We start from the raw sequence: 15,202 nt of genomic DNA, 5'->3' as shown, positions 1-15,202 counted from the left end.
GCGCTACCTCGGGGGCGGTGCTCGCCGCCTGCGCGAGACGGCGGCTCCGGGAAGGAGAAGGAGGAGGAGGAGGAGGAGAAAGGAGGAAGGAGGAAGAAGGAGGGACCGGTACTCGCCGGATCCGCTTTCTCCGACTCCAGCTGCTGCGCAGGAGGAGGCGGGGGAGGAGGCTAAGCCGCGGCTGGCGCCGGTTCAGCACCTGGGCAGGGAACAGCGGCACGGCTGCCGGCGGGAGCCGCCCCCGCTGCCTGCCGGAGGCCCGCCTGCCTGCCGGAGCCCGCTGCCGGCCGGAGCCCGCACTCCCTGCCCCGCCGCACCGTCCTCACCCACGTGTTGCGGCCCCTCGGTGAGCCGGGCCCCTCGCTCCCGGTGGCGGCGGGCTCTTGCTGCCGAGCCGGGAGGGGTGCGGCTCCCGCACCGCCACCGCCCCTCGTCTCCGCCCCAGCTTCGCTGCTGAAGCTTCGGGGGCGAGGGGAGGGGGAAGGGCCGCAAACCGCCTGCACTTCTGGACCTGCTGCTGCTGCAATGCTAAACTACATCCGCTTGGGAGGGTTAAATCAGCGCAGGGCTCCGAAAAAAAATGAGCCTCCGGCCAGGTCTGGTGCCGTCTGTGTGGTGCTGCAGTGTGTTTGACGACCTCTTTCTTGGAGAGCTGCCCCGCTGCTCCCTCGGAGATTCATCCTTGCTGCAGCACCGTCCCTCTGCCCAACCCCTGTGGACCCCCCGACCCCGCTTCCACCCTCCTGCTCAGCTCCCTCTCACCTTGCTGCAGGCGCTGTGCCCTGACAGCAGCTCGGCTGGTACAATTCTGCAAGTCACACCCACGAGTTATGAGCATTTAAGGTGGGCTTCAGTTTCTCATGCAATGCAATACACAGGCTCAAGGTGATCAAGTGCAGCTGGAGAGAAGATGGAACACAATCTCTTTTCCAGTTACAGGTTTTTTCCTTCTCTAGCCTTGTGATGGAGGACTGACAAAAAACAGGGCCATGAAATTGAACAAACTCAACAGCAGGGGTGAGGGTGCTGCAGCTGCAATGAGTTTTACCCCAATACCACAAATCCCAGCAAAGACGATAAACGTAAGCATTCATTCATACAACAGCTAAGTCACTAAGGTGACATATTTAATGAAACAAATCACACAGGACATAGTCCTTCAGGGGTGCAACTATGTTGTACCTACTCCCCAGTGCATAAACTGCTTCTCTGCTAGTATTTCTCTCCCAGATGGGTTGATTTTTTTTCCTTGCTTACCCCACAAAGTCTTTTGGAATGTTCAATGAATCCTCTCTGGATTGGACTGGTCTATCAAGGGGAGGGGGTGACCCTAACATTCAGCTAAAACCTCTTTCATTGCCCTTTTTGGGCCCGGGCACCCTTCACCATGTAGGTTGACTTTTGAGAGCACAACCTTACACTACAAATCCCCAAAGTTTTTACTATAATGTACCTGATACACAAACCCCAGAGAACAACTGCCCTAATTCTGACTCAGCACTGCTAAGAACAATTACCAGTCTATCAGCTTTTATCAGTGGCCACCATTATCAAAAGGGACAACATTAACAGCAGGATTACCCCATTTATGTTTTGGCTGATGGGTTCCTTTACTTCTCAGCCCATTTTTATGGCCCAAATATTTGCCCTCATATTTATTCTAATGTGCCCAGTACCCCAGTGTCTGCAAATACTGCTGTGGAACCACCCAACCCTGTTTATCTTTTTAAGTAGGATAAAAGTAGGTCCAGACCAAGAAGGGCAGATAGAGATGCCAAGTGCCTAGAACATCTGGAAATTTGTCCATTTCATCCAGTTGTCTAAACAGGAGCCAAACACTTAAAAAAAAAAAGAAATCAGCTTCAAATTTTTGGCTAGCTACCCACCTTCAAGATCACAATATTCAGATTCAGAACAAAATGTCCTGACAGCCTCACAAAAAAGCGGCTCAAAAAACCAACACCCTGCTAAAAGCTATAAAAAAAGTTATAGCAGCACTAATATACACGGACTATGTGGCCTTGTGTCAAAACAACTTGCAGTCATTGCATAAAACAGAAGCCTGAAGGGACACACCCTCAGTCTTCCAGACAATCAAATAGCAGTTTCATCCAGACAGTCCATGGATCATCTCTGCCCCACACCTCTCGTCTACAGCCACAAAGTCTTCTAACAAACATACAGCACACCAATAAAAGGCCAAAAGCCACAGCAACATTGGCAACATCTAAGGCCCTGCCTTAAGGAATGTGTTGGTAGAGACTCTCCTGGAAATGGACAATGCCCATGCCAAGAGGTGGTGGGAAAACAAAACTCATCTCTGTAGGCAATGCCTTTCTAACCACAAGTTGATTTTACTTACAGCGTGTGAATGAAACACACCAGTCACACATCCAGGGGTTTTTAATGCCAGCGAAGAATCTTTCACACTGTTCTGAGACCCCAGTGTGTTACTTCTGATAGACATTCAGACTCTGCTCTAGTGCATTTCAACTGGGTCCCCCAGCAAGGAAGGGCTGACAAACGCTCAAATCCTGGCCCACCTCACTATTTACATGCTACCTAGATTCATCTTTCCTCACCACCTGACTCTCTGTGGACAACTAAGGCTGCATACATCCAAAGTTTTGCAAAACACCACAGAATGTAAAACAGAACAGAGGTAAGACACAGACACTTAACCAAGCCATTCTAGAACATATTCCATAATCTTTTCATTCCCATCAAACATATTGCTAAACCTCAGGTTCTTAGAAAAAAATTCTTCTAATTTCAGAATCATAAGTCCTAGGATTGTCTGGCTTCTTGCCTTTTAGTAAGTTTTATAGCACCAATAAAATGGGTACTCCGATTTTCATTTTACAACTTAATACTGTAGCTTGGCTTATACACAGTAGCACTCTACAAATGTAACAGTCTTTCTCAAAATATTAGCTTTATACAGTTTATGCTGACTACACAGTTTATAAGTGATATACTGAAACTTCTTCTGTTCAGATTAAATGTTCCCCAAGCCCCTTTAAATCTACATAAAATTCATCGATGGCCACAGTAATTTTAGTTATTTCCATCAGCTTCAGTGGTAATGCTGAGTCAGTCCTGCAGGCCTCGATTTTTAATTCAGGAAAAACTTCCATTGAGAAAACACTTCAGGATCTGGTCTGTAGTAATATGGATTTTTCTAGTGAAAGGCAAAAATTGAAACACAGAAAAACATAATTTCAGCTTCAGTTGCATCGAGGCTTAGGGGCTTTCTAGTTTTCTTTTTCCCGGAGTTTTGTTTTCGAGTAATTTCCCGAAATTTCATCTAAGCATCAAATTTTGAAACACTTTCAAAGCTCACTAAATAAAAATATACGCAGTGAGTTCAGATCAACGCACATGAGCAAGAGAATCAGAATCTGTTCCTGCAGCAAAACCAGCTGATAAAACGTAACAGGCCCAAATATCCTTTTGGTGATAAACCTGATAACCTCTGAAGTGATGGGATACTGCCTGTATGCAGTATCTATATACACAGGCCTATTGAGCTTTGCTGACATACAAAAATTGCACCACTTTAATTAGCTTGGTTAAATTAAATGGTACGCATCCTTTAATGTGAGTACAAACATACAAGTGGAGCAAAGAATACATTGATTTTATCAAGTCCTGCAGAAGAAAATTAAGTATATATCAAGATAGTAATACAATGATATATATCTATGCTAAAGGTTGTAGTATTATAACTATTTTAGTCTGAAAAGTCCTGGCGTTCCTATGTAAGCCTTCCTTGAAACAGTTCTACATACAGATATGCCTGAGTTAGTAGCTGTGTAATGCAGTGCCACAGAAATACTTCTGTGCAGATATTTCTCTTGGGAGTGATACAATTATATACAGATATAGTTCTGTAGGGCCTTGAAAAGTTCATCCATTTCAAATCACACCTGTACAAGGAATGTTTTTATATAATTTTGTAACTAGAATCACCTAAATTTGCTTAAGCAGCAATAAATCTGTGTTCAGTTTGTTCATTGCAGAACACTATGCAGAGTCCTTCCTCTGGCTATTTCTGAGTCTCACACAGCAAAAAGAGAGAGAAAGGCATATAGAAAACAGGAAGATGTGAAAATACAACATGTTAAATGAAGAACTCTAAGGTATTTCAACATCTGAAAAGACATTTTGCTTGTTTGTAAATAATTTCACCTTCAGTAACTCACATCCCTTAAACATGATATCCAACGACTCAATGTCATGAAGCAGCTCCTTTCTGAACTGATGGCAAGTCACCAGCTCCAAGGATTGGGCTCTAGATTTTTGCATGTAGTCTTGTCAGCATGTAGGATTTTAGCAACAATGAGATTATTTGCATACCATATAAATGCACACACAGTTTCTGCCTACTGATAAAACAATGTAAAAAAATATGGAAACAAGTCTAGAGAATCCATATAGTTCAGCCATTACAAGCAGGTAAGCGGTGTCATTCTCTAGAAAAAACTAGATTTTTCTCTATGTGCCTGTTTGAATGTGCTGCCTACAATTTGTCTGCCTTAGAATTAAATCAAGTCAAGAGGAAAGGAACAGCCATCAGTCACTGGCCAAATTACGTCAACCACAGTGGAAAACAATACCCATAAACTGTAAGGGAATGACTCAAATTTGTGGAGTTTCTTATATACAGTTTTTTCCAGTGAGATGGTAGACTGTAGCACCATCTTCTAGCCCATGGGTACTCATGACAGCCATGGAAAAAACATCTTGATAATTTCAGGGGATGCTCAAACTACTTCTTCATTCCAACCCCATCTTTCACTTTACTCTCTTGGGATTCCTGCATTCTTCTGCATCCTACTTACTTCAGTCATGTCCCCCTCTCCGCTCTTCCCTGAAGGAGAATATGTACAGGATTGTTTCTGGTGACTTTCCATGTCTCAAGTACTATCTAGTCAGGAAGATACTACCTAGAGATGATAAGGCAACGTAAAGGCAGAAGTGAAAGGGACTCATACCCTACAGTGGCTCCCTGCCTGAAAAGCCTCCATCAGTCTTGATTTAGCAATCTGAGCTCAGAGATCCCAAAATATGAGAGCAGGTTCTGCAGTCAGAACAGAGCCACTGAGCAACCCCTTAAACAGAGCCCTGCAGCTGAACCAGATCTCTTTCAGTATATGGTCTGCATTCTCTGTATGGGATTTTCTGGGGACATGGGATCCTCCCTCTTCCTAAAAATACTGCAGAATGCCTCCCTGAGGTAATGTAAACTTCTTGTTTCTACACTTTGAAATAGATAGGTCTGGTGCCAAATTGCTCAGTTACATTGGCTCTGTTCTTTCATATCTTTCCCTAAATCCATTTTTCACATTGGTATGAATCTAACCGGTGAGAATTTTTTTTTTGGATCACAAACATCTGAAGCCAGACTATTTAAAACCTTGCTGTTATGGGAACCAAGGCTGCTAAACAGCCAGAAAAAATCTTGTTTGTATTTAGGTCACAATTTCTTTGCAGTAGTGTACTTGCTCTTATTCTAGAAAACAGCATGTAAAGAAAAAGAGGTGGTGGGTTGGGGTATGGAGAGGGGGCTGTGATATAAATCTGAATTCAGACAAACTACATATAACAAAGATATATAGAAAATAAATTTCTTTTCATCTCCTGGTTGCCAGTGTACATTTAATTATTTCTCACTTCTAGTCCAAAATTTAAGGATGGCTATCTCTGACTCATTCTGTTTGTCTTCTGCTATATTTTCCTGATGACTTAAAAAATCCATTCAGTAATTTATTGACCTTAATGTCACATACTGCACCATTCTAAATGGAAGGACATTAACAACTTGGACAATGACAAAATAACTTTCACCTTTCTAAACACACCACAAAGCTTGTAAGTGCTATTTCTACTGCCAAATGTTTTCTTGAAGGTTTTGGTTGGTGTGTTTTCCTTGATCACCATTGTCTCTCTTCAGCACCACAGCCTTTGTCACTTTTCTATGCAGGCTGTTATTCCTGAGCTCAAGCAATCACCACTAAATTTCAGCTCAGTGAACTGGTTGTGAGGCACACTCTAGCCAAACAAATCTCTTGCAGATGATTATAACTTCATTTGTTTCCCTAGATCTGGTTACTGCCTCACCTCATGCTTATATTCACATGTGTTGCAGGCTTCTCTTCAGAGTTTGAGGACTGGGACAAAGGTACAAGGTAATTGTCCCCCTCTGGAAACTGTGTATGAATGGGTCAGGGCAGTTGCCCAGCAACTGAAGACTCAATTTCATTTTCAGCTTTAAGGAGTTCAGACTTCTTTCCTCCCCTCCCTAGAAAGTGCCTTCATCATAAGCCACAGGATGTCCTCTACCTCCTTACTGAAACAAGACGAAAACTTATGCCATTCTAGGTCAAAGAGAACAGCAATATAAGTATCGCCCTGTATCCTGTACCCCTGTATGTGTGGTACTCACCTGGAAAGGAGATGGTGGTAGAAACCTGACTTTGCTCCAAGAAGTTCTATTAACTTCATACTAAACCACCTTGGGATATAATTCACAGTAGAACTAGTTCCAACATTTCATAGCTTTTGTGTTACTTCTTACACACACATCCATGTTTTAGTGATGATAAACTACTTTCACAGCACGAGCCCTCCCATTTCATGCTCATAGTACCAGAACCTAATGACACAGTGTCATAGACAATGCATAGCCAGTATCATTACAACTGCAATAGCACCTTTTATTCTTTACTATTTTTTAATCTTTTTTTTTTAAATACATAAACGTTGAGCTCTATGGTTTTCACTTATGTCACCTTTTTCCTATCCTACCCATGAAATTTAATTATTAGTCAGATAGTCCTTGACTTACCTTTTGGGGAGCCCCATTCATACCTGTACACAAAGCATTTCATACATATTATTCTCATGTTCAGGCATATAAGTATTTTGTTAGCCTTACACCTCCTATGAGAAGATCTCAAATCTGAAGGGTCTATTTTCCATCTTTTTCTCTTGAAAGCCAGTTCTCCTGGAAGAGTTTCTAACTTGTCCAGGATTATGCATATATCTGGCAGTAAGCCATATTTCTGAGGAACAGATACATTCTGGCACAAAGTGACTTCAAACATTGCTTTATCCTATTAAACAAGATTTTCTACTAGATTTGGATGGTCCTATCAGTCCAAGTCTCTGCTGGTGACTCCTGAGTTCTCCTAACTGGACATCCAAATTGGACTGACAGCTCTAAATCTGCCAGTGTTGTCCTCCTGTTCACAGTCTGGCTCTTAAACCCGTCTTTTTCTTCTTTTCTTGTCTATCTATTCACCCTCTTAAATATTTGTTCCCTGTGTTTGGGGTTTTTTTCTTTTCCTAGCCACAGCTTAACTTCAACATTCTATCTTTTATTTATACTATCCTCCCCTTTTTTCATTTTGGTTTCTACTCCTTTCTCCATCTTGCCTCTTTCCACTGAATATTATCCTCTTTCCTTTCCATCTTCTACCTCTAGTTCATTCATTTATTTTCTACTCCATAACCATTAGTAGTCCTGCCTCTTTCCTTTTTCATGAGTCATCCACTCACTTCCTCTCTTTATGTTGATTTCCCATATTTATTTCCCCTCAGTGTCCTAGGGCTTTTGTAATTGTCCTTCTGGATATACAAGAAATTTACTGTGTTCCAAAATGATGCTGATAAGAGATGCTGATGTCTCCTTTTCCCTTCATTTTTGTCTACACAGCTCAGGTAAAGTAGGAAGCTAAGCACCAAACAGTGGCATGGAACCAATGGAAACAGAGACCTAAGTATAAAAATAGATAGTGAGAATCAAAAGTACAGGCAAGGAGTAATATGAGGAACAGTCACCTTCTTCACTGCTGAATGTCCTGGTTTCAGCTGGGATAGAGTTAACTGTCTTCCCAGTAGCTGGTACAGTGCTATGTTTTGAGTTCAGTATGAGAAGAACGTTGATAACACTGATGTTTTCAGTTGTTGCTCAGTAGTGTTTAGACTATAGTCAAGGATTTTTCAGCTTCTCATGCCCAGCCAGGGCACAAGAATTTGACACAGGACACAGCCAGGGCACCTGACCCAAACTGGCCAACAGTGTATTCCATACCAGGTGACGTCCCATCTAGTTTAGGAACTGGGAAGGGGGGGCGGGGTGTAGCCGCTCGGGGACTGGCTGGGTGTCGGTCAGCGGGTGGTGAGCAATTGCCCTGCGCATCATTTGTACATTCCAATCCTTTTATTATTGCTGTTGTCATTGCATTAGTGTTATCATTATCATTATTAGTTTCTTCTTTTCTGTTCTATTAAACCGTTCTTATCTCAAACCGCGGGTTTTGCTTCTTTTTCCCGATTTTCTCCCCCATCCCACTGGGGGGCGGGGAGTGAGTGAGTGGCTGTATGGTGCTTAGTTGCTGGCTGGGGGTAAACCACGACACTGAGAAAGACTGACAGCATTTTCTTTAGAGCCTGTCAGTGCCTCTCTTTAATAGGCAAAAGAGGTCAGGTTTGCATTATAAGGGACTATACTACTACCCAAGTACTCTGTATTCACTCTCTTGAAAACACATACTGAGTTACATCTATTAACTTTATTTCTGCTCCCTGCTTACTCCTAAATCTCTCTTAGAAGTTAACCACCTAAATCTGAAACTGCCTAGTTTGGATCTGAAAAGGAGCTGAAAATCAAATAGGTTTGTTACCACACTGTTTTAATGATGACCTAAGTTTGCCTTTGAGCATGTTAGAAGTATTGACTGTCAGTGCCCTAACTATAACCTGTACATCTTGTGCTAGATCAGGTTTTGCTTTTTGGAAGGTCAATACTTTCTCCTCCTTCATTTGCACTTTTCTTTCTTGCTCCACTGCTCACCTAATGACTTTTCCAGGTTTGTTGCATTGCCTAATAGCAACTCCAAGAATTCTCTTAATCTGTGAAAGTACATCAAGTTAGAAAATGATACATTCAAGCTGTAAAAGCATATCTTGAGCTTTAATTTCAATACTTAATTTATTGAGCCCTGTATCAGGGCAATCATAGTCAATTCAGAGCCACAAAACTGCACAAAGAGACATTGTGAAGATCTCCTTTCCTCAGCACAGTTGCCCTTCTAACATACTAACAAGATTACCACTGGTACTGAATGGTTAACTCAAGCTTTTGTTATTCAAATATTCTTTCACTGCAACTTTTTTTTACAAGCCTGCCTAATCCACCCTTAACTCATCTTCAGGTTACCTAAAATGTTCCAGACCTTCTGCTGACTTTTTAAAAAAAAGGGGGGGAGGGGGCGGGGAGAAAAACCAGACTCACCTCTCACACCTGCTGCCACTTTGCTTCCTGGTATTTTCAAAAAATACACACCACCAGCTGAAGCATGCATTAACCTATTGGACTTGGCTGCTAATATCGAGTGCATTTTCTCAGCACAGCAGACCTATGGGTAACTTCAGTCCCATATGACATCTTAAATGTGACTTCAGTGGTTTGTGTTTATTCCCTACATAGGAATGCATTTCAATATACATTCAACATACTGCCTGCAGCCACTCCAGACAGCCTGCAACACAAGTAGAAGTCTAAGATGCACAGTGTGAAGACGGATGGATCATCCAATGGTTACAACTAAACAGTTTTCAGATTGCTCTAAATTTCTTCCAACAGCTGAGAGTCACAGTTCTGTCCTTTCTTCCTGGCACATCTCCATTCTAAAGCTATACAGGAGGTTAGTACTGAGCTACAAGTGTCTGTTCCAAACCACCATGATATTCCTACACAGCAGCAAGCTACAGCTTGCTCCTGAAGCTAAATATGTAAAGCAGCACAGAAATGATGAAGGACAGAGTTTCTCAATCTAAAATCAGACCTAAAATGCTACTGTACTGAGTTGTACAGAGCTGCCCTAAATTTCAGCAGTTTCTCAAGTTAATAGAACAAATTATACTTAATCAAAGTATAGAGATTACTTTCCTTTGCAAGGTTTTATTTTAGGATTAACTGCTTAGTTGCTGTTTTCTTGATGCTGGAAAAAGTCAATGTCAAATTTGTGAGGAAATTAAATCATTAGAGCTATGCTTTTTAAAAGATAGGAGTGAGGCAAATCATCCCCTCTACCTCTGGCTGTTGTACTTGGACACAATTCCCATCCTTTCTGCAGCCAGAGGCTCAGTCACCACTATGGTACTGTCTCCAAGCCAAAGTAGGCAGAACTGTCTAGACATCATGAAAGTTCCTTGCTGCAGAATGGATGAGCAACCAAAGGAACAATGAAGATGTTGCTCTGGGCTTCCAGAGTTCACTACAACAAACACAGGTTGACTGCAGATTGGCAGCATACCTGCCATGACAGAAGAGCCAGATGTGGTGTGGAGTGAACCTCTGCACATCTGGTTCCAGGCTTTCACAGAGCTCTCAGGAGAAGTCATTGTTTAGACTTGCAATTCTCTATATGGTGGGAAGGAAGAAACTTCACCCCAAGAACAAATGATTGAGGAAAATCTCCATCACAGAATCTACCCAGCTTTTAGCACAAATGGGAAAGACTTTGCTCAGCAACATGGCCAAATACCTAACAACGCTCTACTCTTACCACCCTTGCAATTGCTCTTTCAGCTGCAGGTCTTTGCCTACAGTTCTGATACATGTACCATGATGTCAAGTACACAGACAGAACATGAAAACCCTTCAACTATTATAAAGAGCAGCTGAGAGCCATAAAAGAGGCAGGACTGGATTAGATCACAGGTCCCATAAAACATACTGAGTCTGTGAGGATTTTTTATGAGACCACTATGCTGCTCCACAGTTTTCTGTATTTCATGTGTCTGCACAGGAATGGCTGAGCAGGGAAAGTAGGGCAGGAAAATATTTTGTTTTGTCTGCTAATTCTCAGCAGGCATTTCTGAGCTTGGAAGATTTTTACTTCAAATCCTATTTAAAAAAAAAAATCCATCTGCCCAAACTGTGCTGTGCTTGGACTATTTTTAACCTATAACCACATATATGAGGGGCAAAATGTTAATACTGCAGATTCTGCTGATATTATCTGACCTCAAGAGAAGTCCTATTGATTTTCTTACTCAGCAGAACCAGGAACAGCATTTGGCCCTAACTTACACTCTCTGCCAATGATTTTATTTTATATTTGTGTTTCTCTTCAGGGTCCTGGCACACAGTGGGATCCCACACCCTCCTTGCCCCCCAACTCTCTCCTAAATAGACACGCAAAAACTTGTTCTTTTTTCCTCTCTTGACTTGTAATCTATGTTCCAGGTATTTTATGCCCTTTACTGTACTTCTACAATCTCAGTGATATCTTTCTTTTAATAAGGTTATCAGAACAGCACAGAGCATTCGATTCTAACTGTGCACTTAGAAGTAGTACCTGGTAACGTGCCAAAAGATTGTCTGCCAATAATTCTATGCAAAAAAAACCCAGCAACAATTTTGCTTTCCCACCTCTTGTGAATACTTTATCAGTAGTTTGAGTTCATTACTCACAACTAATCTGAGTTTTTCCTTTCTGTAATCCATGATATTTTACCTGTACCTATTTATTATCTTTCCTTTTACATGTCAAGATTTGCCAAAAAAATATATATTTAAGATTAGTATGAAGGAATTATGAATATAAATGTGTGCACATGTGAAAGCACACAAAGAAAATACAAAATAAGGATTAACAGGAAAAGTATGCATTAATTGCTGCAGAGCACCCTATATGGGGATTTAATCCAAATGAATAAAGAGGAACAAAATTACCTAAAAGAAGGTGTCAAGAAGATGGAGAAGAGAACTGGAGCCTTAAAATGCACAGCTGAGGAATACAAGAGAACTGTGAAATTAAAGAATTTTACCTAAGAGTTAGAAAGGGATGAGACAAAATAACGACACAAAAGATCCCAAACAGTACCCATTCCTAAAGGGAACCAATGGCAAGTCCCAGATCAGTCTATTGTCACCAATGAATGACAACCTATGAGCCATGATAGCCAGCATCTCTTGTCTTCTGCACTGCACACAAGTGATCCTGGTCACCAGTAACCATCGGGCACGTGAGCTGGTGCTTGTGAGTATGTGGGTGTGAGTGAGCAAAATCTATAACAGAATGAGTGAGAGTGGGAAACTTTAGAAATGTTGCAGGAGAAACTCACTTTTCCCTCCCACAAGATCTTGCATTCAGTTTTGTTATACTAATTTCCTACATAACAATTCCAGATTCTTCTGTGTGAGACAGTATTTGTACATAAGGTCAGATCTTGAGAGGGTAATGGCTCAGTCAGAAAGGATGAGACATAGCAATAGCCAGATGATGCTATGAGGAGCCAAGAAAAAACAAAACCAGACAACACTATGTGGAAGGGCACAGAGAAGATCAAGCAACAATAACTTTTGCAACCCAGAGAAACTTTAAGAAAGGGTTGAGGGCACAGCAATATTAACTCTCTGCTCCAGGTCCACTTCCTCACATACATACAGACATCAGCACCAGCTCCTGCATCCTTCTCCACAGCTCCTCACAGCTTCTACCACTCGTTGCTGCTATTGCTGCTGGAGAACAGGACTAGCTCCAGGTAGCTGGAGGGGTTGCGAGGTGCAGAGCAGGAGGAGATGAAATGGGAGCAGTCAGCAGCATCTCTCAACTCACTACCTGGATGGGAACAGCAGCAGAGAATGAGGCAGTGGTGAACAGACCTTAGAAAATACAAGAACTGTAATGTTGCACACAGTATTAAAAAAGGATTTGGCAGCATGGCATGAAAAAAATCCTGTGCTGCACTGGTTGACAGGCAGACCTCTGGGTGAAACAGTGGTCAAGTTATTAAGAAGATGACAGAAAGCCACTGACCACAGCTGCCCAGTTCAGGGCCTGTATGCCCACCTTCAGCACTGGTGAGATAGGTCTGTTCAGATTCACCAGTGCAACAAGTTCACCTCTGATTTACAGCACATAAAAGCATCTGAGAGTACTTGGAAGGGGAAGCAAAGAAAAGGGGAGATGCAATGTATGTGGTGGGACAGTTTGTGGGCAGAAGCCCAGAGGAAGGACTGAGAAGCAATGCATCTCATGCAGTAGCAAGAAGGGGGAAAAAAAGCTCGCTGGAGCTAAGCTGGGGCTTTTGAAAATGGGACAAGACAAAAGTGAGATGGTGACAGAAACATTTGATCATGCCATAAAAGCAGGAAGTCAGGAGAACTGGTTTCTGTTCACTGTTACATCAAGGACTTCATGATTTTTGGCAAGTATCTTAATTGGTTCCTAAGATGTCGGCAATATCTGGGCTCAGATGGCCACTGCAAGGTTTAAAGCACTACTGTAAAGAATGCTTGGATATTCTCAAGGAAAAAGGAACATAAACATATGTATAATTTATTATTTGTAATGGGTGCTGAAAGGAGACAACTGTTTGGCTATTTTAAGTATACATTAAGCAAATCTGTTTTCAAACTTCAGAATTCTTAAAATCTCAGCAACACGAAATATTTATGCTTTAAATTATTAAGAGTTCAATATTTCTTTCCTTGAGCACAAAAGTTCTCACTGAACAGGTCAGTGTAGCTGATCTTATACAATATTCTTTTAAATGCTAGACTATATCCAGTGTTTAGTGCTAGTTAGTACTATAGTATTAATTCAGATTTACCTTATGCATTTTGTACGGTTCATACACATGGCAAACTCCTTCTTTGGTACTGAGGGAAACCCACATTGTATGTACCTGTTCCTGCAACAGTAGGCAATGGTTCTGTGATGCAGAGGGCAGGGTATCCTGCCTGGTCCTCAACTGCTCTTCCAGAAGGGCACAGACCTCCCACAGGTCATATCTGCAAACCTTACAGGGATACATCTGTTAGCCCTGGTATACCTCAAATGACACTAGACTTCTAGCTTTTAACAACTCAGCTGAGCTCACTGTATATTTTCCATCCTTGAACAGAGAAACCACAGCAGGACACGTGAGACTGAGTGATAAGCAATGATGATTTCAAATGTACCCACTGAAATCAATCCTCCCTTCTTGTACTAATCAAAACATTGTCCTCCACAACTAGGTAGAACTGCAATGTCTCAGCGTGATTCTTATCATTTAATGTTCTTTTAAAACTATCCTGTTCAGAGACAGATTTCAGGATTACTGGCCATGTGGTTAGAAAAAAACCTAAAGTAATATACAGCAGCAGCACCAGTGTTCCTCCTGGGTTTCTTTATCACACTGAACAGGGGTTGAAGGCACAAAGTTCAGAGACCTTCATGTCCAGTCCACTGAGAAGGTGGCCATATCCCCCCTAACCATTAGCACAGCAGTCAGGGGAGTCATTTCTGTAAGAAACAGAGCCAGTCTCCAGCCCACAAAGTCAAGGTTCGTGAGGTCAAAAAAGGTAGCCAGGTTCTGTGTCCTGGAAAGGACATGGTAGGAACAGGAGACTGGGTTTGGTCCCTCTCTCAGGGGTTTATATATTTTAAATCAGAGTACAATCTGAAAACATTTCTAGGAGTAGGAACTAGATCTCAGGAGAAGGTGAGGAAAGAGGGACAAGAGCTGGGGGGGACAAAATGAAAGCAGAAAGAGCCAAAAAGAGGTTTGGAAAGACAGGGAGGCACAACCCAATCAGTATTCCTTATCCTTTGGGTACTTAGTCCTGCAACTGTGAACACCATAGTCACACTACATACACTGTACATACACTGGGAAAAACCTTGACATTTTATTTTCACCAAAGACATTCAGTTCTTTTTTTAGTTCTTTGTTCAAGAATTCTGGCACATAAAACCAGCCACAATGGGAACTCTGCCAAATGTTAATACTACTGACTTATTTTCTGGTTTTATACTGCTGCAATACAAAAGCCTCTACACTTTTCAGTCCTGCTAGAATCTCTGTGAAACAAAGCATCTTGGCTCCAGGTAAAAGTATTAAAAGAAAGAATCTATTAGATTTCTGAGCTATCAAACATTTTATCTATTATCTTCAATTATGATACTTCTGTTTAATTACTATACTGTTGCATCATGCAATGACTTAGTTAAGCTCTGTTTATTGTCATCTTTGATACTTCTGATTTGTTCACTTCTCTATTCTTAGTTTCTTACACTCCTTTAATGTGTTTTTAGTGATACTGTGAAACTAGTCCCCCACATGAAGCTTCATATGGCCTATTTGTTCAAGAAGTAATGTCACATTTTCTACCTATGAATCTCCACTATGTGGTAAC

At 41.8% G+C, this 15,202-nt stretch overlaps 2 protein-coding genes across 2 annotated transcripts in view; both read right to left on the bottom strand.

The window, feature by feature from the left end:
- Window positions 1–72, bottom strand: part of PCDHAC2 (protocadherin alpha subfamily C, 2) — a 53,237-nt gene extending 53,165 nt beyond the window's left edge. Inside the window, exon 1 of the mRNA XM_010570082.1 lies at window positions 32–72. The gene's annotated coding sequence lies outside the window, so the exon portion shown is untranslated. The remainder of the gene's footprint in view (window positions 1–31) is intronic.
- A 120-nt stretch (window positions 73–192) lies between these two features.
- LOC104833438 (protocadherin alpha-C1-like) overlaps window positions 193–15,202 on the bottom strand; it is a 49,105-nt gene continuing 34,095 nt past the window's right edge. Inside the window, 1 exon segment of the mRNA XM_010570083.1 lies at window positions 193–459. Within this exon segment, the coding sequence (XP_010568385.1) occupies window positions 193–459 (267 nt within the window).

Source organism: Haliaeetus leucocephalus, unplaced genomic scaffold (assembly GCF_000737465.1).
Source record: "Haliaeetus leucocephalus isolate CR32 unplaced genomic scaffold, Haliaeetus_leucocephalus-4.0 Scaffold286, whole genome shotgun sequence".
NCBI lineage: Eukaryota > Metazoa > Chordata > Aves > Accipitriformes > Accipitridae > Haliaeetus > Haliaeetus leucocephalus.
Note: the sequence above shows the minus strand (reverse complement) of the source record. Positions and strands in the feature narration are given on the sequence as shown.